This window comes from Diceros bicornis, chromosome 15, assembly GCF_020826845.1.
Source record: "Diceros bicornis minor isolate mBicDic1 chromosome 15, mDicBic1.mat.cur, whole genome shotgun sequence".
In the NCBI taxonomy this organism is placed as follows: Eukaryota; Metazoa; Chordata; class Mammalia; order Perissodactyla; family Rhinocerotidae; genus Diceros; species Diceros bicornis.
The window spans coordinates 32,718,432-32,744,704 of NC_080754.1; the positions used below are offsets into that span (position 1 = coordinate 32,718,432).

The window sequence follows — 26,273 nt, forward strand, 5'->3', positions numbered from 1 at the left end:
ACCGTTGATATATCTACTTGTGTCATTTGAAAGAAATAAATGCAAAAATTTGGCAGCATAAATTATTCCAAGCCAATTAAGTTATTGACATTGAAGGAATGTCCATATGTAAGAGGTTATTAGGAATAAAATTTTTAAAAAGTTGTATTTTTAACAACTATTAGTAGATTTATTCTTGGTAAATAGAAGACTGTTGTTCCCCAGAAGTTGTAAGTATATATATATTCCATATCTGAAAATCAATCTGCATAAACACGAAGCTGTTATTAAAAAAGTCATTAATTACAGTCCTGCTTGTTCCTCTGTTGTGAAGGATATTCATTCATTTGCTCTCTCTGACTGACAGGCAGTAATGACTTCAATGAGCTAATGAGACATCTAGTTAAATAAATATGATTTTAAGTTAATAAAAGTGTAAACATGATTTTAATGAGTTTCTGTGCTAATACAGTTTCCGTATTTATGGCCACTGTTGGTATATACATAGAGGGATGAATATTAAACTAGGTTCCAGGTCCGGCTCTGCGGTTTACCAGATCTGTGGCCCGAGTTGAGCTATCTCAGCTCTCTAAGTCTTAGTGTCTGTGCTTATCCTATGGAGTTGGAGTGAGAATCAAGTGAAATAACAGATATTGACATTGTATTGACATTGTTAACTAGCTATCTTGGTAAACAAATAAATACCAATGACCTTCTCTAGATGACATTTCACAATAACAGACAAAGTGGTGGGACATTCTGGAACTGTGGCACTTTTTATGAAAACTTTGCTTGCTTTTATTAGCTTTTTACCTAGTTGTCAAAAATAAGATATTTTCACCATCTGTTAGAATATTCAGGTATCCTACCCACTCATTTTATCTACATAAAAGTCTGGTGCTTCTGGTTCTAGTAGGAGTCTATTACTGATCTTTTGATCAATAATATAAAACATAGAGTGTCTCTCTCTCTTTTTTTTTTTTTTTTTGTGAGGAAGATCAGCCCTGAGCTAACATCCATACTAATCCTCCTCTTTTTGCTGAGGAAGACAGCTCTGAGCTAACATCTATTGCCAATCCTCTTCCTTTATTTTCCTTCCCCAAAGCCCCAGTAGATAGTTGTATGTCATAGTTGCACATCTTTCTAGTTGCTGTATGTGGGATGCGGCCTCAGCATGGCCGGAGAAGCGGTGCGTCGGTGTGCGCCCAGGATCCTAACCCGGGCCGCCAGTAGCGGAGTGCCTGCGCTTAACCGCTAAGCCACAGGGCCGGCCCCTAGAGCTTCTCTTTGACGTCAAGAAACTTAAGGAACACAGGCCTATCAAGAGATAACTAAATTCATGGAGCTGTAGAGTCTAGATATTATCTTGTTACCCCCAATTCCCTATCCGATTTTAATGGCCAAGAGAGGGGGGATATGTTTTGTTCAGGGTCACATGGCATATTACAGGTAGAGTAAGCACCTCACCAGGCACTCGTTGACACTGTGCTACATTCATGAGGCTTTGCTAATTGCTGGCATGTGAACATGCTACAGGAATTAGTGTACACATAAGGGGAAAGTAATTTGGGAATTTATTTTGCCTCCTATGTTTCCATTTCTTTCTTAATGTCTAATATGTATATCTCTTGAGTCTGGTATTCTTTTGGATTCAACTGAAGAAGAAAAAATAGTACATAGCAAGTGTTTTCATTCCTGCTTGATTAGCATTCTCATTTTCATTATGACTTTAATATCTCTATGTTTCAAAACATGAGTAATTTCCATTGCTTTCTTGATTGATCTCTTTAGCACTGCTATTTCCCAGAGTCAGGAAACAAACCTTTCATCTCTAGGAAATTGACTTGATAATCCCTCAGCCGGTACATGTATACGATTGGCCTTCAACATATGAATCATTCTGGTCATCAACCAAGAAAATACCTTTCATTCCATCTGGATTGTGGTGGTTTTATTCCTGAGCTTTCCTGGCCTAAGAGTACATGATACAATTACTTGCATCTGCACTGTTTTCAGAAAGGGAGGAAAAGGGAGCAGTCAGATCTCACAAATAGCTAGACTATCTTTTTTCTTCACCTTTCCAAATTGACAAGGAATATTGTTTATTGTGCCTTTAATGGCCGCTTACAAGATTTAGCTTTTCTCAGATGGCCAAATAATTCTCCTTTATTTCTAAACTTTATGTATTGACTCTTAAAGCAATCACTGGTTTAGGGGGGCTTTCTGTATTCAGTGGCATGCTTCCAAAGAAAGGCAACAGATACATCTGACCTCCGTCTGTCTGCTGGCTTCAGAAAGCTACTTGGCATTTTTTGACAGTGCTATTTTTTTATCTTAATTCCCCCTCCCCCACCCCATCTGCCAAAAAAAAGTATGAAATTTCAAATAGGGAAGACATCTGATCTGATCTGATCTATGTCGTATATGAAATATTAGCCTTGGATAAACTGTTAAGACAAATGAATAGAACAAGACTGAGCAGGAGCACAACTGGGTGCACTCACTACTCAGCTTTCTTTCCAGCCTTGCAAACGTTCCATTTTAGGCATAAGCTTCTACACCTAGAACAGATCTTCGAGATTATCTTGTTCCTTTTCTTCTCCTGCCCTGTTTTACAGATAAAGTAAGTGAGGCCAAGAGAGGTGATGTAACATCTCAACATTTACAATTTTAGTTAGCCTTGTTCCTGACTTCAGCTGTTTCCCATTTGTTCACATATATTGCACATATTTTCCTTGATCTTGTGCTGGGACAAGCTTAATTAGCTTACTAGATAAGTTGATTCTAATTTATCTAAAAAGCACATGCCTAAAATTTTCCAGAATGGACAGCTTACATAAGTTGGAAACAGTCTTTTAATGAACTATTGCTGGTAATGAAGAAATTACCTTAAAAAGTAATAAGATTTCTGCCACTGAAAGCACCCAAAGAGGAGTTGAATAAAACAACATGAAATTTCTCTTTGAGAATAGACACTAGCATGTTGATCATATGTACCTCTTCATAAATGATTAGGATTTCCCAAAAACATTCCTCAGTTGTTTGCATATGTCTGGCTAGTTGAGTGAAGATATTGGTTATTATAATCTTCAGGAATTTGGAGAGTTAAATCAGACTTAAAAAGCTGATTTTTTTGAACTTTTATTATATCCTCAGTATCTCAATTTCTACTCAGTGCTCCTTTCCAATATCCTTAGCTCTCCATTTTAGACTCATAGGCTCTTGTACCTAGAACAGCTCTTAGAGATTATCTTGTTCAATCTCTTGTCTCACCCCCCTTTACAGATAGTGCAGCTGAAGTCATGAGAGGTAAGGTAACATCTCAACATTTACAAATTTAGTGGGCATTATTACTGATTTTAGTTTTTCTCCCCATTTGCTCAGTGGTTTTCACTCTCACTCTAATGTGCAGGTTCATTTTTACTTAGGCTACAGGTTAGAGAATAAATAGTAAGTAAATAAAGTAATGAAAAAAATATATCATCAATTTTAAAGGCAATTAATTCCCTACTGGCCATCAGTGAACATTTCACTTCTAATTAGGTGCTTGAAAACATTTTGGTCTTAAAAAAGTTGAACATTCTCTCATAATCTTATTTATGTGATTAATTCACTTAGCGTATCTTCTTCTCATAATGCAAAATGCTCAGCTCTTTGTCTTTGGGATTAATGCATTTTTCTGAATTATCTTTGGATTCTTCCTTTTATTCAAAATTTATAACAAAGCTATGGGATTAAGAAATCTGTTGACAGCAAATATGTAGATATTATGAGAGCTAAAATTATAAAGAAAAAATGTGGCTTTCTAGACTGACATTCAAAAGCCCCTGAAGTAATTTGTCAAGGACATAATCTTCCTTCCTCCCATGAGCACCTTTACCATGCTGTCCTGATTGGTCATTTGGGCGCTATGGGGGTTCCTTGGACAGTAGAGAAACCTATAGATTTCCATCCATTGTTTTCAAATGCAATGGCTAGCAAGTATGTTATAATCTCAGTGGTGCTTACCTGAGAGTGTTTTATAAAAGCTTGGCAAGAAGGAAAATATAACAAAGAAACACAGCTCTTCAAATGATGTTACATTCAAAATTAAATGTCATACAATTCAGACTAATTTCATCCCCAATATAAAAAACTCTAGCTGAATATTAAACATTTTTTAATTATTTTTTTCAGGTTTTATATATTTATTCAGAAGGTAAAACATTTTTAAAAATTAGTAAAGGAAGACACATGATAAATATTTAAACTTGCTTGTCTGATCCTGCGGTTAATAGTAACTGTCCGTAGTGTTTTGTATAGGTACTGAGAATACAGAATTAAAAACAAAAATATAACTAAAAATGCATTTTTCTTTCATACTAGGACTTTCCAGAAAGATTTATAGAGAATTGCATGTGTATTATCAAAGTAGAGACTGTGCTTGGCCAATTCAAAGCAATAAATAAGAAGAATAATTCACTTATTACTATTTTTAGATAATTAGTTCCATTGGAACTAGTTTTTGTTAGAAAGTTACATTTCCTTAGATTTCTAGTAATTGTACCTCTTATCAAACAAAAACAGAAACCCCAAGGATCCCATATCTGATCTCTATTCTTAAGGCAGAGTCCATTCAGTCAATACTGATTTTTTCCCTAAGGCTCAGCCCACTGTCATAGTAAGTTATTATTTCCTATGACTAGTGCTTACTTTATTTATTACAAAAGTGGACACTTGTCTTTGCTAATATGCCCTCTGAAATATTAGTCTATAATTTTATTCTGTATCTTACTTTGTGTTAAAAAAAAAAGAGTGTTTAATACTGTCAAATTGTCACAGAAAACTAAATAGACTCAAAAGGAGGAAAAGAACACTATAAAATGCTGTCAAGTCTACTTTGATGGTTCACATTTAGAGTGTTATTCTTGAAGGAAAGTAAGAAATGTGCAGCCTAGAATATTTTAGTTATTAATTCCATCTATATTTGACATTCTTAACAGCCAAACGTGTTGCTACCCACCTTCCTATATAGATGGGGATTTTTCGTCTCCTGGCCAATTCAAAAATTTTACTGCACCATTGAGTATTCTTACTGAATAAGCTCTAAATATTGGCTAAAAAAGAAAGGTGGAATTTCATCTCTCTATTATTCATAATGATCTCTCACTGTCAGGGTTCTACATCTCGTTCTGTTCTAACACTCTTGTCTAACACTCTCATTTAAAATCTGGCCCCGAGACATTATAAAATGTGGTATTCATTCAGGCCTTTAAAAAAAAATCTCAATTTTTTAGGTATGATCTTTGAAATAGCCTTTTGCTATCTTTTAAAATTAATTGACTCTGATTTTTCTCTTTGATCATTTAAATAGTATCTACTTTGGTTTAAATAAGCCCTTTATTAAAAGTTAAACTTAAGGCCCATCATAAATTAAATGTAAAAGGAGAATTTGTCTTGTTCCTGCTTCAGAATGAGGGTTTAAGATGCCTTTTTTGAAATAGATAAGCAATTAGTGGACCCTGCTGGCCATTTATGGGACTGCCAGCATCCATCCTAGTTCTGGTTGCAAGACAACCACAATGGTAGAGAGTATACCTGGTAGGGATGTTTCTCTCCATTAAACTCTTAGCTGTACAAGGACAAGAGTCAGTCATTGTTACTCATTTACCCTAACGCTTGGCATAATATCTGACGCAAAGCAGGAATCCTATAAATCCTTGGTATATGAATTAAATAACCTTAAAATCTAATATCGGTTGCTCCATGAATATTTTAAGTTTTTATTGGTGAGAAATCTGAAAAAAATATATTATATAAAAATGATTGAGTTCCTTACTAAAAAGCATACATATTGTTTTTTAGAATGCCTCAGACTACAGTTCAATGTGAAGTGAATAGAGAATTGAGGTTTCAAGTGTAGTATTGATATTTAGACTGTTAAGAAAGGTGCATTTCTATGATTATCTCCTCAGGAAGAAACCGGCACACAACTCCAGAAACATCTATATCATATTCATTCATAGAAAGAGAAAAATTCCACAAATTATCCAGTATTTTATTTTTAGGGTGCCAAGACATCTAAATGTAGGAAAATAAGCCCATATGGAAATGCCCTGATGTTTACAGCTGAGAAGGAAAATTTTATCCTTGTCATAAAAGGAGTAGTATCAATGGGTAACTCTATGGTATTGTCACTCAACTAGACTCTAGACCACGCTTTCATTTTACAAGTGGAGAAATGAGTATCTCCAGGGTTCCATACCTCCCACCCAGCCTGATTCACTAATTTAGGTTACCACCTGCTGCCTCTAGGCATGTGAGTTTACTATTCCTGCACTAGATGAGAATGTACTAATCTCTGGGCCAGTGTGCTGAAAAGGCTCAGCGCACTCTTAAGCACGTGCTTTGGCAATTTAGGCAGATCACAAAATAAGCATAATGAGCTAAATTTCTTCTTATCCGTTTTACGAATTTCTGACCTATTTGGATGAATTTCTGCTTCATATAAATCAACTTCTTGAAGTAATAGAAAACTATGCATTTTATAAAAAGTATGCCTCCGTTTTAAAATTCTCAAGTTTATTTTCAACAGCTATGTCAGGAGAAAGAAGCACAAATCCAGTGCTATATGAAGAGAGAAGATGTTGTTCTAGCTAGAAATATGCTGCTTTTCTTTTTTCCGCATACTGCACACACCTACTGGCCCAGTGTGTACCATTTGGTAGAATGGGAACTTGAGAAAGACCAACACCGTTTACTCACAGCCAAACGTGGGTACACGAGAGTGAGCCAATAGCAATTACTTTGCCTGGGAGGCTGATAGTACTCTTGGAAGACATAGTGATAGTACATATACAAATTATAATATTTGGAATCAAAATGCCTTTCAAAAGGAGAGAGAACAAAGGCCACTTCCCAACATTTGAAAGTATTTCAATATGGATTGGGACCTCATCCCAGAATAGGTAGAGTCATGATATGAGACTCACTTGTATTGAAAATGACAGATGACATAGGATGAGACCATGAAGTATATAGCCTTGCTACCCAATCTTAACCAAGATAATTCTCATCACCAGTCTTCAAGGGAAGAGATGTGTTTGGTAAGAGAGAGTCAAATAAAAGAATTATAATACTAAGACTCTTGAGAGAGAAAAGTGACTATGGTGACCTACTTAAAAGAAAAAGAAACTTGAATCACTGCGGAGGAGTGGGTCCCTGATGGCTTCAAAAAGAAAATGAGTGCCCTTACTGAGTGTGCCAGCAGTCCAGGGTTAGTGTCCAAGAGGTGGCAGAGGGACAGTGGCAGTAGAGGATCCAAAGTTTAAAAGTTGAAATCATTCTTTTCTCCCCTCAGATCAGATTATATCTAAAGTAGACATTCACTTTTTGGAGCCATATTTTAATAGGCACATTGGCGATCCAGAACATACCTGGTGGAAGGCAAGCAAGACCATGTGGTAGGTCAAACCATATCATGTAGAATTGTTGAAATAGTGAGAATATTTAAGAATACATATGGCACTTGGTCTCTGAAGAATGTCAGCCATGGGAACCCAGATCATTAAGACCAAATTTCTTATTCACCTAGAGCAAGTCATGTTCTGCTTTATGTATCCCTACCACCCAAAGGGACAATAATAACAACCAAATCTAATAAAATGCTGCTCAGTGTGTAGGTGCTAAAAGTGTTCTTGACATTGCTATTTAAAAGGTTACTGTATTGTCATTAATTCCACTGTTTTATTGGCAGGTCCATGATACAAATGCTTCCTGTTTAAAATGACGAACATCTCAATGCTGTATTTACACAATGATATATTATATATAGCCAGCCCTGGTGGTCTAGCGGTTAAGATTTTCCTCCCTCACCAGCGCAGGGTGAACCACATCACCCTTCTGTCAGCTGTCACACTATGGTGGCTGCATGTTGCTGTGATGCTGAAAGCTATGCTACTGGGATTTCAAATACCAGCAGGGTCACCCGGGGTGGACAAAAGATTTATGCAGAGCTTCCAGACTAGACGGACTAGGACCTGCCACCCACTTCCAGAAAATTGGCCATGAAAACCCTACGAAGAGTATTGCAAAGAAAGACTGAGCAGGGTGCAATGCTCTGCTGCACACAGCGTCGCTAAGAGTCAGAATCAACTCGATAGCACTAACAACAAAAATATTATGTTTATATGGATGTATTTTGTAGCTAAGAAATAGCTGCAGGTGTTCATAAATACCTGTTGAACTTACACTTATTACAGCAGTATAAAACTAAAGATGCTTCTTTCATGTTGAAAATGAACCTTGAAGAAATAATTTCTCCACTCTGGGTCTTATTGCTTTCTAAAATCAAGTGGTCTCCCTTTTAAGTTTTGAAACACTATAATTCTATGAGTCCATGAACAAAATGCATAACATAAGTGCGGAGGAGGGGATAAATCATTGTTAACACTCTTTTGAGTGAGAAGACCTTTCTTGTTGCCTGCCTATCTTTTTAAATATATATTTCAATTTTGTTCTGAGAAAAGTGTGTGTATAAGAGTAAGAGACAATGAGAGTGAGAGAGAAGAGAATTTCTCTTCCTACTGAGAAGTTCATAATGAGTAGTTCCATTCTGGTCAGTTTGTAAGAAAATCACAAAACCAGTAATCATCTGATTCTCTCTCCACTAAGTGTAAGTTTGGAGACCAAGACTTCAAGCTGTAACCAGGATAGATCTGTCTTTAGCATGTAAAGTTTTTGTGTTAAATGAGATTGAAGCATGATTTTACCAGAGTTTGTCCTGAAAATTAGTGCGAGAACACCAGAGATTATCACTATTGTGTACTCACTGTATTTAAATGTACTCAATGTTATCCCATGTCCATGTGACAAACACAGAATAAAAAGAGCCTAGAAAGATTTTCAATATAATTTTCTTATTTTCTGGAGAAACTGACTCCTACTCTGTGCATTTCTCTGTATCCCTGTTATTTGTTTAGCGCTTCATCATTTTACTTATGCAAATATTAGTATACTTCTCCATATTATGTCAGGGTAGTCACGAATGCTAGAAGTCCTGATGAAGAAGATGTACCTCCAGAAAAAATTGCTGGGGTGTCGCTACAACAAGCTTGTCTAATTTTACAAGATCTATTTTTGCTTTCTCTTGAGCACACTGTAATGAAAGCCTAAAGACATGAGAAGAAATAATGAATATGTTTTTGAAGAGGTCATCATTCTTCAGAATAATTGGCATAAATGATAATCCCTTGCACATATATGGTACTTTATAATTTACAAGACCTTTTCACTAACGTTATCACATTTGTATTCTGATGCTTTTCATGGGGGAGATATTGACCTACTGGGATTTAGGAAGAGTATTTCAAAGAGAATTGGGATTGAATTTGTCAGAATCCAATTATCAGTATAAACTTGGCTTATGTGAAAAGCATGTTATAGCTCTGATAAAGAATTAGTTAAATTTTTCTTCTAAAATGTGGTTGCTTTAAAAATATTTTCAATGAATGAATCACTTGTCCTTTAAAATAGGTTTTTATATATTTGGGAATTTTTGAAACATAAAACTTCATGCCAGCTGCAACTTGTAAATGGTGTTTTTGTTTGTTTGCTTGTTACTGAGAAATGTATTATTTGTATAATTATGAAGCTTTGACCACTGTGTTTAATGCTGGATGAGTGACATGGATAAAAAAGCAAAGACTATGCAGCATAATCTCAAAATAACTTAAATTCCTTATTTTTCTCAAGATTATTCTTCATAAAACAAACCCTTTTCCTTAACTCACATAAACTATGTACCCCATGCTTGGTGTTCCCATGCTTTCCATCAACCTGCCCTTAGCCCCACGAAATGGACATAGTCCTTTTCTATGCTGCACATAGTCTCCCTCTCCTCCCTCCTTGCTCCTGACTTTCAAACCCAAAAGGCTTTAACACATCCTGCTCAAAGGAAAGAGGAATGGCAGAGACTGGGTAGCCAAACCAGAATACTCTTTGGAGAGTGTATTAGTTTACTAGGGCTGCCATAACAAAATATCACAGACTGGGTGCTTTAAACAACAGAAGTTTATTTTCTCACAGTTTGGGATGCTGGAAGTCCAAGATCAAGGTGCCAGCAGGGTTGGTTTCCTCTGAGACCTCTCTGCTTGGCTTGTAGGTGGCTGCCTTCTCGCTGTTTCTTCACTTGGTTGTTCCTCTGCTCATGCGGGCCTCCGGCGTCTCCCTGTGTGTCCTAATCTTCTCTTCTTATAAGGACATCAGCCAGGTTAGATTAGGCCCCACACTAACAGGCTCATTTTAACTTAATTACCTCTTTAAAGGCCACATCTCCAAATATAGTCACATTCTGAGATACTGGGGGTTAGGGCTTCAACATGTGAATTTTGGGGGACACAATTCAGCCTGTAATAGAGGGCAAAGGGAGGAGAGAGACTCCTCAGATTTACACATTTAAATCCAACTCATTAATGAATGAATTCATTCAAACAAATGAATGAATTTGATGACCAACTAATTCCTGCTTGGATAGGTCAAGTTTCTCTCTCATTTTGGAACTGAAAAATATGAATTTGTCACAGAAGAGAGTGTTATTCCTAAAGAGATTATCTAATTAATGTTGTCTTTCTCTGTCAGACTTCTCCAAGTGTGGGAAGTGAAATGGGAAAGCAGAACAGGGAAATCAAGGGGAATTAAAAAGCCCTTTGTAGATAGCTCCCACAGGACAGGCTATTTCATGAAAGTGAGGCTGAGGCTCAGAAAAGCTGCAAGCTCTTGGCTCATGTGAAAATGCTGAAGTGGTTTTTTGACATTAATGCACCAGAGTCCCAGGCAAGTCTACTCTAAATCATGTTAGCAAACCCAAGCGCTGAGTGCCCATGGTGGAGGGAGGGGAGCCTAGGTAGAATAATTCCAATAATTCTTAGATAGGGGAAGGAAGACCCAATGTAGCCTGAAAGTCAGACTTTCCTTAAGAAGTTAGATATCATATTTCTATAAGAAATTTTATGAATTTTAAAAAACTGTTGGGGTTAAATCAAGCATATCCATGGGTCGTATCTGGGTGATTACCCATGTTATTCCCAAAGCACATAGAACCATATGGCTTTATTTATATTATAACAAAACTTGTAAAATAAGTATATATTCAAGTTTTACCTATGAGAAAACTGAGCCTCATAGAAATTAAAGAACTTGGTGACTTTTACCCCACTAATAAATGGTAAAGGCGGCATTAAAACCCTGTGTCTAATATCAAAGCTCTGAGTTTTCCTTTGTTTCTTTGTACCTCTCAGAAAATGTGTTTTAATCCAGGTATCATATTACACAATTAATTATTTCTAAAAACTTATTTTTGAAGCATATTTCTTAACTTTCTGATATAGTTTTTGAAAGAAAAATGAAAAGAAATGGAAATAGGAATCATGAGACCCATAACCCACTCTTTCTCGGTCACACCAACTGAAGCCTCTTTGAATCAAGTCACCACCGCTCCACCTAGTGGCAGTATTCTCTAATTGGAGGTTAAGTATCACCTCTGGAAAACAGCTTAAAATTGAAAGAAAAACATGTACATAGTTTCAGTCTGCAATCCCACACTAACCTTTGGAAAGGTCAGAATAGTCTTTTCCTAAATGCATTAGATTGTATGGAGCACAGAGCATGGAAGTCCTATGCTTAGAATTCATGCCATTTTGGCCATCTCTTAGGTCAGGCTATCTCACTAGTGATTCTTTGGACTCTAGATTTCATATACAGAATCACATGATTATTGGAATATTAGAGTATTATAAGTTGATTATTGGATTAATAATTAATTATTATTATGAGTTGATTATTGGATTAATAATTGGATTAATATTTTCTTTCCTTCCCTTCTCTCCCCTCTGCTCCCTTCTCTCCCCTCCCCTTCCTTTCCCTTCCCTCACTCTCCACCTACTAAGTTCCTATGCATTCTTCAAGGGTCGAATACAACCTCTTCCAGGAAGCTTTTCTTGACCCTCATCCTGGCTCAAGGAGGAGATTTTATTACTCAATCTTATGCCTCACAATATTGTAAACTCTGACTACGAGGACTGCCTATTAATCTCTATTTTGTTAACTGATTGGAACACAGACAGAATTTATGTTAGCTGAAAGAATACTTGAATTACATAGTTATTTCAATGGCTGCCCAGGAATTAAATAACAAATATGCTGTTTTGGTCGACTTCACATTAACCTTCCCTTTCTCTACCTACCTTGGCTGGTCCATCTGTAGCTGATTTACCATAAATATATATTGAACTTGAGAATACAAGCAAACATATGCTTACAGTTTTATTGACCTGTTTATGAGAAATTATAAAAAAGATATACTATATAAATTTTTGCCTTTGCTCAAATAAAGACTATATGTGTCAGAAACTAAAACTGGTTGAGTCTAGCATAATATCTCCTTCACATATTGTTCTGCTCTCCCACACAGTAGTTTTAAATACAGCTTTTCAAAAGTTGAATGCTAGAAATTTGCATGCTGATTCTATTAGGGAAAATGGTCAGATTCTATTCAGACTGAACACAAGCTAAATTGGTGAGATGCTGTGACACTTTGTCACTTGACTTCAAGTTAAGAGAACAGCATCAGTGTTGAGGTTGGCTTCCAATGCTGGGTCTTTCCCTTTTATAAAATGGTGGGGTTTGGTTTAGAAAAATTCCAAGTTTCCTTTCAGGTTCATCTCTAATAATCCAGACTTCTGTGAAGGAGAAGAGAAATTTAAAATGCCAAGCTGCAAAATATCTAAAAAGAGCAAAGGGTCTGAGCATTTTGGGCACGTTTGAGTCAAATACTAACTGCTTATCAATAATTGAACCCCAAACTTTGAAACTAAAATCGTAGGCAGGTAAAAGAATTTGAAATTAACAGAAAAGGAGATGTGACTCATAATAGACAATGGCTTTTCAATTGTTTTTTAAACTGCTAACCCATTTTTTTTTTTTACATAAGGGCATGAAAGTCAAAACAGGAAATGAGTCCATAATTTCCCTTTCAGGTAAAAAAATTTAACAGAAATTGAACTGATGGTTTTGTAGTGAGTGATCTGGAAATGAAATTGTTTATTCATTTGATATTTCCTAAAAATGGCTTTACTAGAATGAATTTATAAAAAAGGGAAGTGTATAGCCTTCTTACAAGTCAGCTTCATATGTACAGAACCATAGATGAATAAATTATGTACATTTTACTATGTATTAAACAGCATGTTATGTAAGACTTTATCTAAACTGGTAGGGGTATGTAGACATAAACTGAACAGGAACCATGACATTTTGGAGCATATCAAAAGAATGGACTTACCCTTGAATGATTCACTTGTAATTCTGAGAGTGTTAACATCGGAAATAAAGCATTAGTATTCTACTTATATTCTTCAAGGTCCAGAATACCATTTCTTTGCTTTGATTAATTCATGTTAATGGCTTTTATTAAGTTAAAATATATTTGAATTTCTACATAATTGGTTCTCAATTAAAGAAAGGAATCGTATCTCTTATAGACTCCCTGAATGAAATCTTTATCTTTTATAAGCTAACATAGAATGTAAAAAGGATGTTGATTCATATCTGTGTTTATTCTATCATATTGTAGACTCCTTGAGAATGTATTTCTTTTTATTTTTTTACATATTTTAATTTTTAAATTAAAAAATGTTTCTCTCTCTTTCAGATGTTTTCTGAAAAAATAACTGGTTATTTCCTTTTAGGCTATTGATCTGTTGATTGTTAGCTTAAGTTTTAAGTTTCAATTATAAAACACTTAAGGAAATAAGAAAATGTAAATAGTTGGATTCTGAATTTTGTTTGCATGTTGATTCAAAGGAAGCTTAGCTTTGGAAGCTATCTGTACTAGGCTTGATGAACCATTACAAAGGCTATTTCATCAGACTATTCCAGACATTTGGAACAGGCTGTATTCATTCACTCGTTCACAAACGTTTATAGAGAAGCTACCAGGTGCCAGATACTATGCAAGATTCAAGGAGAAATAAGAGAGAGACCCTGATCTCAAATAAGTTGTACTTAGGAAGGTCATATTTGCAAATACGTATAATACAAAATAAAAAGTGATCATTATGTTGAGAGCCACAGATAAATTGCTGTAATGGGGATCAGAAGAGGAAGAGGTGATTTTCAGATGACAAGATGAGAAGATTTTGTGAAGGGAGTTGAATTTGAAGTAGGTCATTAAGACTAAGTGAAATTTGGATTTGCAAATAAGAGTTGGGAGAACTTACCATGTGTGAAAGCATGGTAGAAATAATAGATGAACTGTGTATGTAAATTGTGACAGAATATGTGGGAGATGAAAAGGTATATAACAAATAACCTAAGATAAATGCATATGTATGAAGTGATTTAGCAGCCTGATGGTAAAGATAAAGAACATGAGTTATCCACATATGTCTAAATCTTTTATTTTTATAGATTTGTAATCAAAGACTATTACAAATGGGAAGATAGGTAGATAAACGTTTGTGCTTACAGAACCATGTCATTGGTCTACCATTTTTGTAGGGTCTGAGAAGATGCTTTGAGTAAGTGACTTGCCAAATTTTAGTTTGCAAAAGAAAATTACTCTAGGATTAAGTCATGAGTCCTTAATCACAAATGAATCAAACTCAAAATGTGCATTAATAGGACTATTAGGTGGTAGGTGGCTATTAAGCTTCAGAGTTGGATGGGCTGCCCCTACCCTTTCACCCAATGCTCTTTGTCCACAAATGCCAATTCCACTTTGAAGAATACAGACTCTTCTCCATTCAACATTCCTAGTTGAAACCATCAGTCAAATTTACTCTGTTTTATTTTTTCCCTATTTATATAAAAATAGTTACCCCTTTTTGCCTTTTTCCTCCTGTTATATTACCATTGCCTGCTTTGTGGAATCATAAGAGCAAAACACTCTCTACCTGCAACCAAAATGGCTAAAAACAAATTATATTCCCTTAACACGTCTGCCAAGTGACAATAATTATTATAGTAATTGAAGCACATTGGTCAAAGTCACTTGCAGAATTATAAGTAAAAGCCTATTTTACTTGGCTGTTCTTAATCTATGAAAGGGCGTAAATCATAACCAAAGCAATGTGGCATAGTGAGGGAGGATCCACAACTAGAGACTGGGTTCTAATCCTGACTCTGCTATTATCTAGCTACATAATTTTGATTGTAGACCTTGATTTCTTCATCTGTAAAATGGAGAGTCAGACTATATATTTGCAGCTCTAAATTTCAAGGATTATATGCTCATCAGAACAAAAGAACTTATGAACTTGCTTTGTTTCTAGTACCTCTTATGAAATCAAACAGATGTGCTTGTCATCCCTTTGTCTGAGTGATGGTATATTCAAAACATAATAGAGATAAATTATATTCGATAACATAGGACTTTAGAAAAAAGCATAAAGTGAACTAGGCCCCTCTCTCTTCATTCCTCTTTACTGGCGAACGTGTTTACTTTGAATTATCCTTCTGAAGGCTCATCATTGCAACAAGAAGCATTGCAGCAAAGATGTTTTTTTTAAAAAAAACACAACTCTTGCTTTTCAGTTCTATCAGGATGTTTGTCTAGCAGATTACTCTTTAAGCTGTTGAAATGAAAGTGACTGGTGTGATGGTACACACAGGCTTGATTGAGACAGAGCAGAACACATCTATGAGATGTGATTTTATAGCACTGCTAAGGATATAATGTCAGGTCTCGGTCTACTCACACCTGCTGGGTACCTACATGATACCAGGATTCTCTTGCTTTGCTTTTTTTTTAATCTTACATTCCTTCTAGATTAATAAAAGGATTTGTGGTGTCTGCTGTACCTCAAAGCATCATCACAGCAACCCTGCATCACAGGTGCTCTGTAGTCCTCATGCATCCCAGCCTGCATTTCTAATTCATTGACTATTATAGTCATTTCTCACTGAGAAATGTTTCAGTCACTGAGCATTGTAATCACTTCCAGGAATATCTTTAAATGAAAGTGTAATTTAAACCCAATGAGCAAGCAACACAAGCAAATTCTGGGGTTGTTTCTCCTCTGACAGCAGGGATCATTATATAGCATGCCTACAGTGACATCACTCCCAATAAAAGCCCTTTACTGCATATTCACGGGTGAAATATCATTGTCATCTAGAAAGCCCACAATGTTCATGCCAGCTTTGGTATGAAATTTAGGTAGTATTGGAGGAGAAAGTTTTGGTCCTCTGATGTTGGGATTGATCCAAATCATGGAAAGGCTGAAAAATGAAACAAGTAGGGTCCAAATAAGGATGAGGACTTTTTTAAAATGAATATCCTTTGTACTGAGGCCCAAGGTTATTCTAGTGATCTAACCACCAGGACATGAAAGATGGGATAAGTAATCAGGTTTATTCTCATTCCCTCCTTCACTCAACTAGTCCATTTTGGGTTGTTTATTTAATGGGGCCTTCATTGATCTTCTTCTTTTAGTAATTTTTCGTAGAAAGTATCATTCTTTTATATAGGATCAGGCATTTTTATGGTATATCCTTGTAGTCGTGAGACTTTTGCTTGTTGTGTGAGTCTGGGTAAGTAAATTCCCATTGCAGAGTCTAAGTTTTATCAGATTTAAAAAAGAACTATTTTAGCAGTTGTACTTTGTATTAGGGGTCTGGAGGCCATATTTAGCTAGTAGGTTAATTTTACTCGACCCACAGGTTTTTCCCCTTGATTGAATGTATTGTTTGAAGCAGTAATATATGCATAGAGAAAAATAAGTCTATTTCTTACAGCTCTATTTTCCAACCATCCAAATCCCTGCCCATGAGGCAAACATTGTTAGTGGCTTCTTGTGTATTCTTCAAGAAACTTTCTAAACATAATTCAAGCAAATACCTATTTGTGTGTATGTGCACATATGTATGTATTTAACACAAATTGTAGTATGTAAAAATACATATGTGCTTGCATTATGGATGTCGGGGTATTTAATGCAAATGGTGGTATGTATAAATACACACACACTTAGAGATTGCTTCTTTTATTTAAGAATGCATGTTGGAGATCTTTCTATAGCAATGCACAATGAGCTGCTTTATTGTCGTCAGCAGCTGTATAATATTCCATTGTGTGGATATGCTAGAATTGATTTAACCAATCCACTATTGAAGGACATTTAGATTGTTTTCAGTATTTTCATACTGCAAACATCTTTACCATGAATATAATCTTGAACATACTCCATTTTGCACGTGTGTTACTACATCTGTGGGTCAAATTTCCAGAAATGGGTCAATGGGTATGTGCATTGTAATATGAGAATTTATTCCCATTTCCTAATAGCACTCCTTTGGCTGCATCCCACAGATTTTGGTATTTCATGTTTCATTATTCAGTTAGGAGTACTTTTTTTTTTGGTGAGGAAGATCAACCCTGAGCTAACATCCGTTGCCAATCTTTCTCTATTTGCTGAGGAAATTAGCCCTAAACTAACATCTGTGCCCATCTTCCTCTATTTTATATATGGGATGCCACCACAGCATGGCTTGACAAGCAGTGTGTATGTCCGTGCCCAGGATCCGAACCTGTGAATCCCAGGCTGCCGCAGCAGAGCACGTGAACTTAACCACTACGCCACTGGGCCAATCCCTAGAACTAGTTTTAATATCCTTTGTGATTTCTTCCTCGACTCACGGGTTCTATATAAGTCTGTTTAATTCTAAATATGAAGTATTTTTAAGGTATTTAATTTTTATTTATTTTGTATTTAATTTTGTTGTCAGTGAACATACTCTGTAAAATATCAGTATTTTGACTTTCTATATGGGCCAGCATTTATCTTAGTGACTGTTCCATATGCACTCAAAAAAATATTCATTCTGCTCTTGTTTGGTATAGTGTTCTACAATTTTAATTAGGTCAAGTTGTTTGATAGTGCTCCGATTTTCTATATCTTTACTGACTTTTGATGTTTTCTATCCATTACTGAAAGAAGAGTATTAAAATCTCTAATTATGATTGTGGATTTCTTTGCTCCCTTTAGCTCTATCATTTTTTGCTTTCTGTATTTTGAAGTACTATTATTAGGCACATACGTATGTAGGATTATTATGTCTAGGTCCTGATGCAGTGACCGTTGATTGTTATGAGATGTTCCTTTTTAATTCTGGTAATATTCCTTGTCTTGAAGTATCCTTTGTCTGATATTAATATAGTCATATCTACTTGCTTATGCTTACTGTTGACTTGGGTATATCCTTTCCATACTTTTACTTTCAACCTCTGTGAGATTTAAGAGTGTCACTGATAGACAGAATATTGTAGAGTTTTGCATTTTTATTCAGTCTGACAGACTCTGCCTTTTCATTGGAGTGTTTATTTACAATGAATGTGATTATTGATATGGTTGGATTTAAATCTACCATCTTGCTATTTGTTTTCTATTTATTTCATCTGATTTTTATTTTTCTATTTCTCTTATTTCTTTTTGTTTAATTAATACTTTTTATGTTCCATTTTAAAACCTACATCGGCTGCTTAGTTCTACCCCTTTGTATTAGATTTATAGTTTTTGTTCTAGAGAGTACAAAAGGCATCTTTATGACAGCACACTTAGAATAAATATTAAAACTCTTCACATAAAATATAAGAACCTTAAAATAATATATTTCAATTAACCCTTGTTCTTTCTGCAATGTCCTATATATGTTTTTACATTATAACCCTCTCAGTGCAATGTTATAATTTTTGCTTTAAAAGTTAAAAGAAGAGGGGCCAGCCGTGTGGCTTAGCGGTTAAGTGCGTGCGCTCCACTACTGGTGGCCTGGGTTTGGATCCCGGGCATGCACGGATGCACCGCTTCTCCGGCCATGCTGAGGCCATGTCCCACATACAGCAACTAGAATGATGTGCAACTATGACATACAACTATCTACTGGGGCTTTGGGGGGGAAAAAAACAAGGAGGAGGATTGGCAATAGATGTTAGCTCAGAGCCGGTCTTCCTCAGGAAAAAAAAAATTAAAAGAAGAAAAAGTACATTCTTTTATATTTATCAACATATTTATGATTCCCAGTGCTATTCATCCCTTCCTAAATAACGTTAGTTTCCATATGGTGTAATTTCTCTTCAGCCTGAATAACATCTTTCAGCATTTATTACAATGCAAGTCTACTAGAAATGAATTTACTCATTTTGTTTATCTGAAAATATTTTTACTGTATCTTACCAATTTTGAAGGATATATTCACTGGATACAGAATTATGGGTTTAATTTGATTTTTTATTTTAGCTCTTTCATGACTTCATTCCATTGTCTTCTGGCCTCCATTGTTTACCTGTGTTTGATGTGTCTTTTTCCCTTCTCTGCTCATTTTTTTTGTTTTTTTCTTTATCTTTGTTTTTCAGAAGTTTGGTTATAATGTACCCGAGTATAGTTTTGGTGTATTTATCCTGCTTGGAATTTGCTACGCTTCTTCAATCTAGATCTGTAGGAATTTTTATTTTTACCATATTTGATAAATTTGAACTATTGTTGATTCATTTTTTTCTGCTTTATTCTATTTCTTTTTCTTGCATATAGGTTAGACTGTTGAATATTGTTGACAGGTTACTAAGTCTCTTTGTGTGTGTGTGTTTTTTTTTTTACTCTTTATTTATCTGACTCTTTTAACCTGGATAATTTCAATTAAGCTGCCTTCAGGCTCATTGATGCTTTCATCCACCAGTCTCCATTCTGTCAATAAGTACATCTAGGGATTTTTTTCCCTCACATATTGTCCTTTTCGGTTCTAAAATTTCCATTTGTTTTTTTATTTCATCATTTTCATTTTTTCTGCTCAAATTTCTTCTTTGTTTACTCATTATGTCCTTTTTTCTTTAAGTCCTATAACACATTTATAGGAGCTATTTTAAAGTCTTGTCTATTACTTCTAACATCTGAGTCATCTTGTGATCTTTTCTGTTGACTGTTTAGCTGGCTGATAGTGGGTTACATTGTTTTGCTTGTATTCATGTTTTTTAATTTTTTACTGTGTGTTAGACATTTGTATAATATGTTATAGAGCACATTTACATTATTCTCTGATAAAAAATGTGGGCATGTCTTTCTGGCATTTAGAGGAATAACTAGCAGATCCTCTTGGTCTTGTCAGGCTGTGTGTGTGTATGTCTGTGTGTCTGTGCATTTAGGTCTTGACTATTTTGCTTCTGTCGTTAGTCCAGGGGGTGGGGGGACCTTACTTAAGGTGTAGTCATTAATCATAAACTGTGGCCTCTCTGAGGTCTCCAATGAATGTCCGATGTACTTATTAACGTCTCTTCTTTCTGGCTTGTCTGGAAGTTCAACATATCCCAGCCCTGCGCAATCTCTGGTATCTCCATTCAGCTCTCAATCCTGCAATAGCTGTTGTATGGTAGGCCTTGAGGAATCTCATCCTGAGCATGTGCAGTCTATCCATAAGCCCTGGATCCTCAAGAAATTTCCATACAGTCTCTTTCCCCCTCATTACACCAGGTTCCTTTTCTCTGGCACCTTGCTCCACAAATTCAAGTCACTTTAGCAGTCTCAAACTCTAAATTCTGCCTCCTCAGCTCAAAAAACCCACAGTGCTATACTTCAACATCACCTTTCCATTCCCAGGTTGAAAAGTGCCTCTTGCAGAAAGCCAGAGTTAATGTGGTGCTTACCTCATGTATTTTCTTTCTCTCAAAGATCAGAACCCTGCAATTCCAGCTGATAAGTGCCTGGAAACTATTGCCTCATATATTTTGTTCAGTTTTATAATTGTTTACATCAGGAAGTTAAGTTTGATACTAGTTATTCTGACTTCATGGAAGTTGTCACATGGAGTTTTAAAAATTGGTAAATGTCATGTAAAAAATATATTTTTCAGCCTGCATTGATAATTTCTGTGGCCCTTTAGAGAATTCAAAATGACTTTCCGAAAGATATAACAATGTTTAAGTTGAAATATGGGAATTTGACAACATCCTTACTTGCATCCTTATCCCCAGAAAAGAAGACAAAAGCTGAGGCACCAGAGGCGCACATCCTCTTTCATGAATGTGTTGGAGTATTCAACATTCTTGCCTAGATTTTCAGACTCACTCAGAGTGGGGCATTTGGTTACATACCGTGTACATGCTCACTTCGTAATAATCAATGGTGTTTTGAATGGAGAATTGTACTGTTCCCCCAATATCTGCTCTCTGTCTCTGGAACATTGAGACTTTTTGAAGAAATTTGGATGATAACAGTGAATTGTAATATGATGTATCCTCTCACGCACTGCCCTTCTTCCACTACCCACTCCCACCTCACTTCTGTATTTGCAGGCTCTGGCTAAAGGCTAAGTCAAATGGCCGGGTGGTATTATGTCTTATCAGGAGGTGTGAAGAATCTGAAAATTAACTATCACTCATGTCAGATTGATGTCAAAAACATCCTTTACCAGAAAAAGAGAAATGGTTAGATTTCTCTGTGTCCTCTATAAATAGGTGGCCAATTGAGCCTTAAGCAAATGTAGCAATTACCCTGCTACAGAGAAGAGAAACTTAGGACACATTATTTGGATTCCACCAGTAAAGTGACTTTTCTCAACAGATTCTCATTTGTGATATCAGGTGTCACCTGAACATTGTAACTAGAAGTAAGGAATGTGAGGAATGTGTCGGATACTACGTTAGGCACACTTTTGTTGTCTTTGTTAAATAGTCACAACCGTATAGTGATGGTATAGTTAGTCTTAACTTACAGATGATGAAGTTGAGCCTCAGAGAAATTAAGTAACTTGTCCAAGTTCAAAAATCAGGAATATGAATCTTTGCATCTATCTGCCTCCAAAATTATGTTTACAATACCCTATAGCTTTCATTATTTTGTGATGGTATAAATTTACCTTGTCGCTGTGTAAGATATTGTGCAGAATGTGTTAACAAAGAACATTTATTTTTAGAGAAATTAGCTCAGTAATTTTCCAGTAAAAATGATCTCAAAAGTTTATAGATAAAGATTCCTGTATCTGCAGAGTTTCTTTTTCTAAGTTATAAAATTAGACTTGTTCTAGTCAAAGAAACACAGTTTAAAAAAAATACTTCATTTGAGATAATGTGTTTTAGCATTTTCTTTGCCTATTGTCAGGATGGAAAACAACAGTTCTCATGCGTGATTTAATATCGTTATGTCTGACAACGCAATTGACAGAGCAACGGCTAATATACCAAGTATTTTCAAGTTCTGTGCATCTAGAAGCCATTAATGAAGTTAGCAAAGCAGAAGCTTCACAGCCAAATTTTCAAAGTTTATAACGAAAGGAGCTATCTATCTCTGGCATTGTTGGACGCAAATTGTGTTGCAAGAATCGTTGAGTTTTTGATTCCTTTCTTTGTTATATACAACCCAATAAACAAGATTGCACAGCAAACAGAGACGATGGTTTTGTGCATTAAAAAGGGTTTACATTTTGGTTTCTAATCGGAAAGGAAAAAAGTCAAAATGAGAGGGCCATTTGTATCTAGCATATGTTTGAAAAATCAATAATCTTTACATATCATAGGGAGAATCATTAGTCATAACTATTTACGTAATAGCAAAGTTTATTTTCTCTGATTACATTTTCTTTTACATTTTACATTTTGTTTTCTTAATAATAATGTATTACTACCATTTTTTGGTAGGTAAGCACTATTTTTGAAATGACAAATTTTATATTGACTCAATTTCAAGAAATTATTTAACTATTTAATATGAATGATAAAGCTGTAGAAGACTTAAGTCAAAAGGGACATTTGAGATGGCCTAGTTCAACAAACACTTCTCTTTCGTATTTAGGGGGACAGGGAACCTAAGAAGGAAAGTGATCTTTCTGATTTGAACACAAGTTAGACATATACAAGAATAAAAATCCATGTCTCATGATATCTTTTCACCAAATTATTTTGTTGGAATAGATTTTTTTTTTAATTCTAAGAACTGTTGAGAATACAGGGAGAATATAACAATCATGGTGCTTATCTTTATGGAGCTTATACAGACTCATATGTCATATAATGTCAGGTAGTGTTAATTTATGAAGAGAAAAGCAAGTTAAAGGATTAGAAAGTGACTAGAGGAGATCCTAAATATGTAAGGTAGTCAGGGGAGGTCTCTGAGATTTGAGCAGTGACCTGAATGAAATGAGAGATCAAGCTGTGTTAATGTTATTGAAGAGATTTTCAAGAGCAAAGGATATCAATTGTGAAGGACTTGATGTGGGCTATGCTTGTTGTTTTTGAGAAACAGCAAGGACACCAGTGGCTGCAGCACAATGAGTGTTCATGCATTCATTGCACATTCATCCCATGTGTAAAGGATATGATTTCAGCCAGCTTTAGTCTCACGTATTCCTCAGTAACTTCACTCCTGGTGTAACTACATTATATCCTTGGGGCCTTGCATCGAAAGGGTTGCAAGGAAAAGGTTCTTCTAGTACATGGTAAAGACAGTAGTGACTATTGTGAATATATTTGACCTGTAGGATTTTTATTTACTTGTAGCCAAAGAAGATGCTATCGCATTTGTTTTTCTTCTGCTTATCACAGAAGGGGAGGAATTTCTTCTTCCCATGAAAAACATTTTGTTCATTTGACATGTTAGGATTTGATTTTACTGTATTGATTATACAATCTCATTGTAAGTCACTAAACAAGACTCAGGCAGTAAAGGTAAGCTTGAGGAGCAGTGATTGCAAAGCAATAAATGTGAGTTCTGGCATTGATGCAGTAATTTTTTTTTGGTGTAAATTTGAATTAATCATATAACCTCTTAGTTGTCTTACTTATCAAATGATGAGGTTGAAGTGGAGGATTTTTAAGATTCCTTCTTGAAATAAAACTCTTATTCTATGTTTCATTGAAGGTCATACAGTGCAATAGTAATATTTTTTTCCTACTACTTATTCTTAAGTATTTTTACCTGAGATTTTGATTACCAAGTAAAAAAAAGTTTCAAAGAAATTCAAAGGAAAGTTACTGAGATTAAGCAAAGAGGTAATATACTGATGATTTTATGGAACAGGCATTGGCTGTATAACAGGTTTGTGTACATATAGGGTATTCCCTTCAAAAACATCTGGTGAGCTTGTGTGTGCTGTGGTTGTGTTTGATTTTGATTCCCAGGAATACATTTTACATGCTAAGGGCCATGAAAATGCACAATGGCCAATCTCTTCAATTTACAAAACATTATACTGGGATCACAGTTTGGACCTGGGCACAGTCTTGAGTGATATAAGCCTAATGAGTGATTCAAACCTGAACAGTTGTCTTCTGTGGAGTAAAGGTTGTTTAGAAAGGAAATCTTGTGTCTTGATTCTGTATGATGAATCTTTAGAACCTAGTGCTAATAGAATTAGACATTGCCTCTCATTTGTTCTTAACAGAAGACCTATATTTCAGGCTCATTGGATTTAAGCATTTGCTGATTCATTCTTACATCTTTTCTCTCTTTTGTGTCTTCTTTTTGTCTGCAGGATGTTTTCACTCCAGAATGCAAATTTAAAGAATCTGTGTTTGAAAACTACTACGTGATCTATTCTTCCACACTGTACCGTCAGCAAGAATCAGGCCGAGCGTGGTTTCTGGGACTCAATAAAGAAGGCCAAATTATGAAAGGGAACAGAGTGAAGAAAACCAAGCCCTCATCACATTTTGTACCAAAACCTATTGAAGGTATGAAACGAACTTCTTTTCTTCTTTAGACCCTGATCTGTGTGTTGATGCCAATTCTGCTCCTTGTCCTTTCGCACATTAGAGTTTACTTGGAATGCAACATATCAGAAAAAAGTTTCAGAAAACACAATAGTGTGTCTTTCTATCAAAAAAAAAATAACTTACAAATATTTGGCACTTAGGAAAAGCTGCTTGAATATAGACTCTAGAAAATTCCTGAAAGTAGAAAAACAGTGGTGGTTACCATTTGGAATGTAATTTCCCTCTTTGTTGAATACAATAATTTAATTTCTCAGGATACACTCATGAAAAACCAATAATATTATTAGAGATAGTACTTTAAAGTTTGCAAAAGGCTTTCAGAAATATGTTTATATTCTGATCTCTACATCTTTGTGAACAAATCTAAAAATATAATGTAGTAATTGTTCTTTGTATTTTTTAAGGGAAGAAAATAGTATGCTATTTACTGTGATCAATAAATATTTATGATATTAAATTTATCCTTCTCATTTGAGCCTATAACCTCCCCTCCCTTGATCATTTAATATAGTATTCACTTATTTCAAATTGATCAGTGGAATAAATAATTTGATGCTGAGGAAACCCATTTTTGGCAACTTGTTCCCTAAGTAGGATGAGAATATACCATTTGGGTGACCACATTTACTGTATTCAGTCAAGGTCTTTAATACAGGGTAAGAAAGCAGCTGAAGGTCTGAAGGTCTGGACCTTCACCAACATAACGTTTGTCTCTAAAAGTCATATCATAATCACTTAAAACATTAGTTTGGACTCCTTGTCTGAGGAAATTAGAAAATTGAGGCAGTGCATTGCAATTCTGTGACTTAGCCAGACTTGTCTGTCCCCTAAATATCTATAAGATGTGGTCAGGTCAACCAGTATAGGGACGCAATGCCTGTTGCGGAGTACGTATGACTGTATCAGTCAACAAACATTTGTCGAATCAATACCATGTCAAAGCACTGGGGGAAATGTGACATTCAAGTCTGCTAGTCCCTCTCAAGCCTCCCCTCACACTCTGTACTCTTAACCACAAAGCTGAACTTTCCTTCTTGCGGTATATTTCCACTATTTTTGGCCCCAAGTAGTTTTTTTGCCCTTGTCTCCCCATAATTTCCATCCACTCATGGGCCTGGAAAATGCCTATTAGTTCTTGTAAAGAATTAATTCAAGAGCCAATACTTCTGTGAGGGCCCCCTCTGACTTTCTTCAAGTAGGATTAAACATTCTGTCATCTTATTGTTTACATTTCTCTCCCCTAGAAATTATCACATTGTATTAAATTTACCTATTTGCTATTCTGTCTCCTCTTATCCATGGTTAGATCACTTGTTGTTTTTTTGGATTTTTTTTGCTGAGGAAGATTCACCCTGAGCTAACATCCATGCCACTCCTGCTCTATTTTTTTTTTAGTATGTGGGGCACCAGCATAGCATGGCTGCTAACAGAGCAGTGTAGGTCCATGCCTGGGAACCAAACTCAGGTAGCCGAAGTGGACCATGCTGAACTTAACCATTAGGCCACCAGGCATGGCCCAAGATCACTTTTTGAATGAACAGAATATGTTCTATTTTTCCTCATA

General features: G+C 35.6%; 1 protein-coding gene across 2 annotated transcripts in view; it reads left to right on the forward strand.

Annotated features, from left to right (window-relative positions):
* The window catches only part of FGF12 (fibroblast growth factor 12), a 519,199-nt gene that overhangs the window by 474,427 nt on the left and 18,499 nt on the right, over positions 1-26,273 (forward strand). For both annotated transcript variants that reach the window (XM_058556110.1, XM_058556109.1), the window contains one exon: positions 24,469-24,667. In XM_058556110.1, the coding sequence (XP_058412093.1) occupies positions 24,469-24,667 (199 nt within the window). The remainder of the gene's footprint in view (positions 1-24,468; positions 24,668-26,273) is intronic.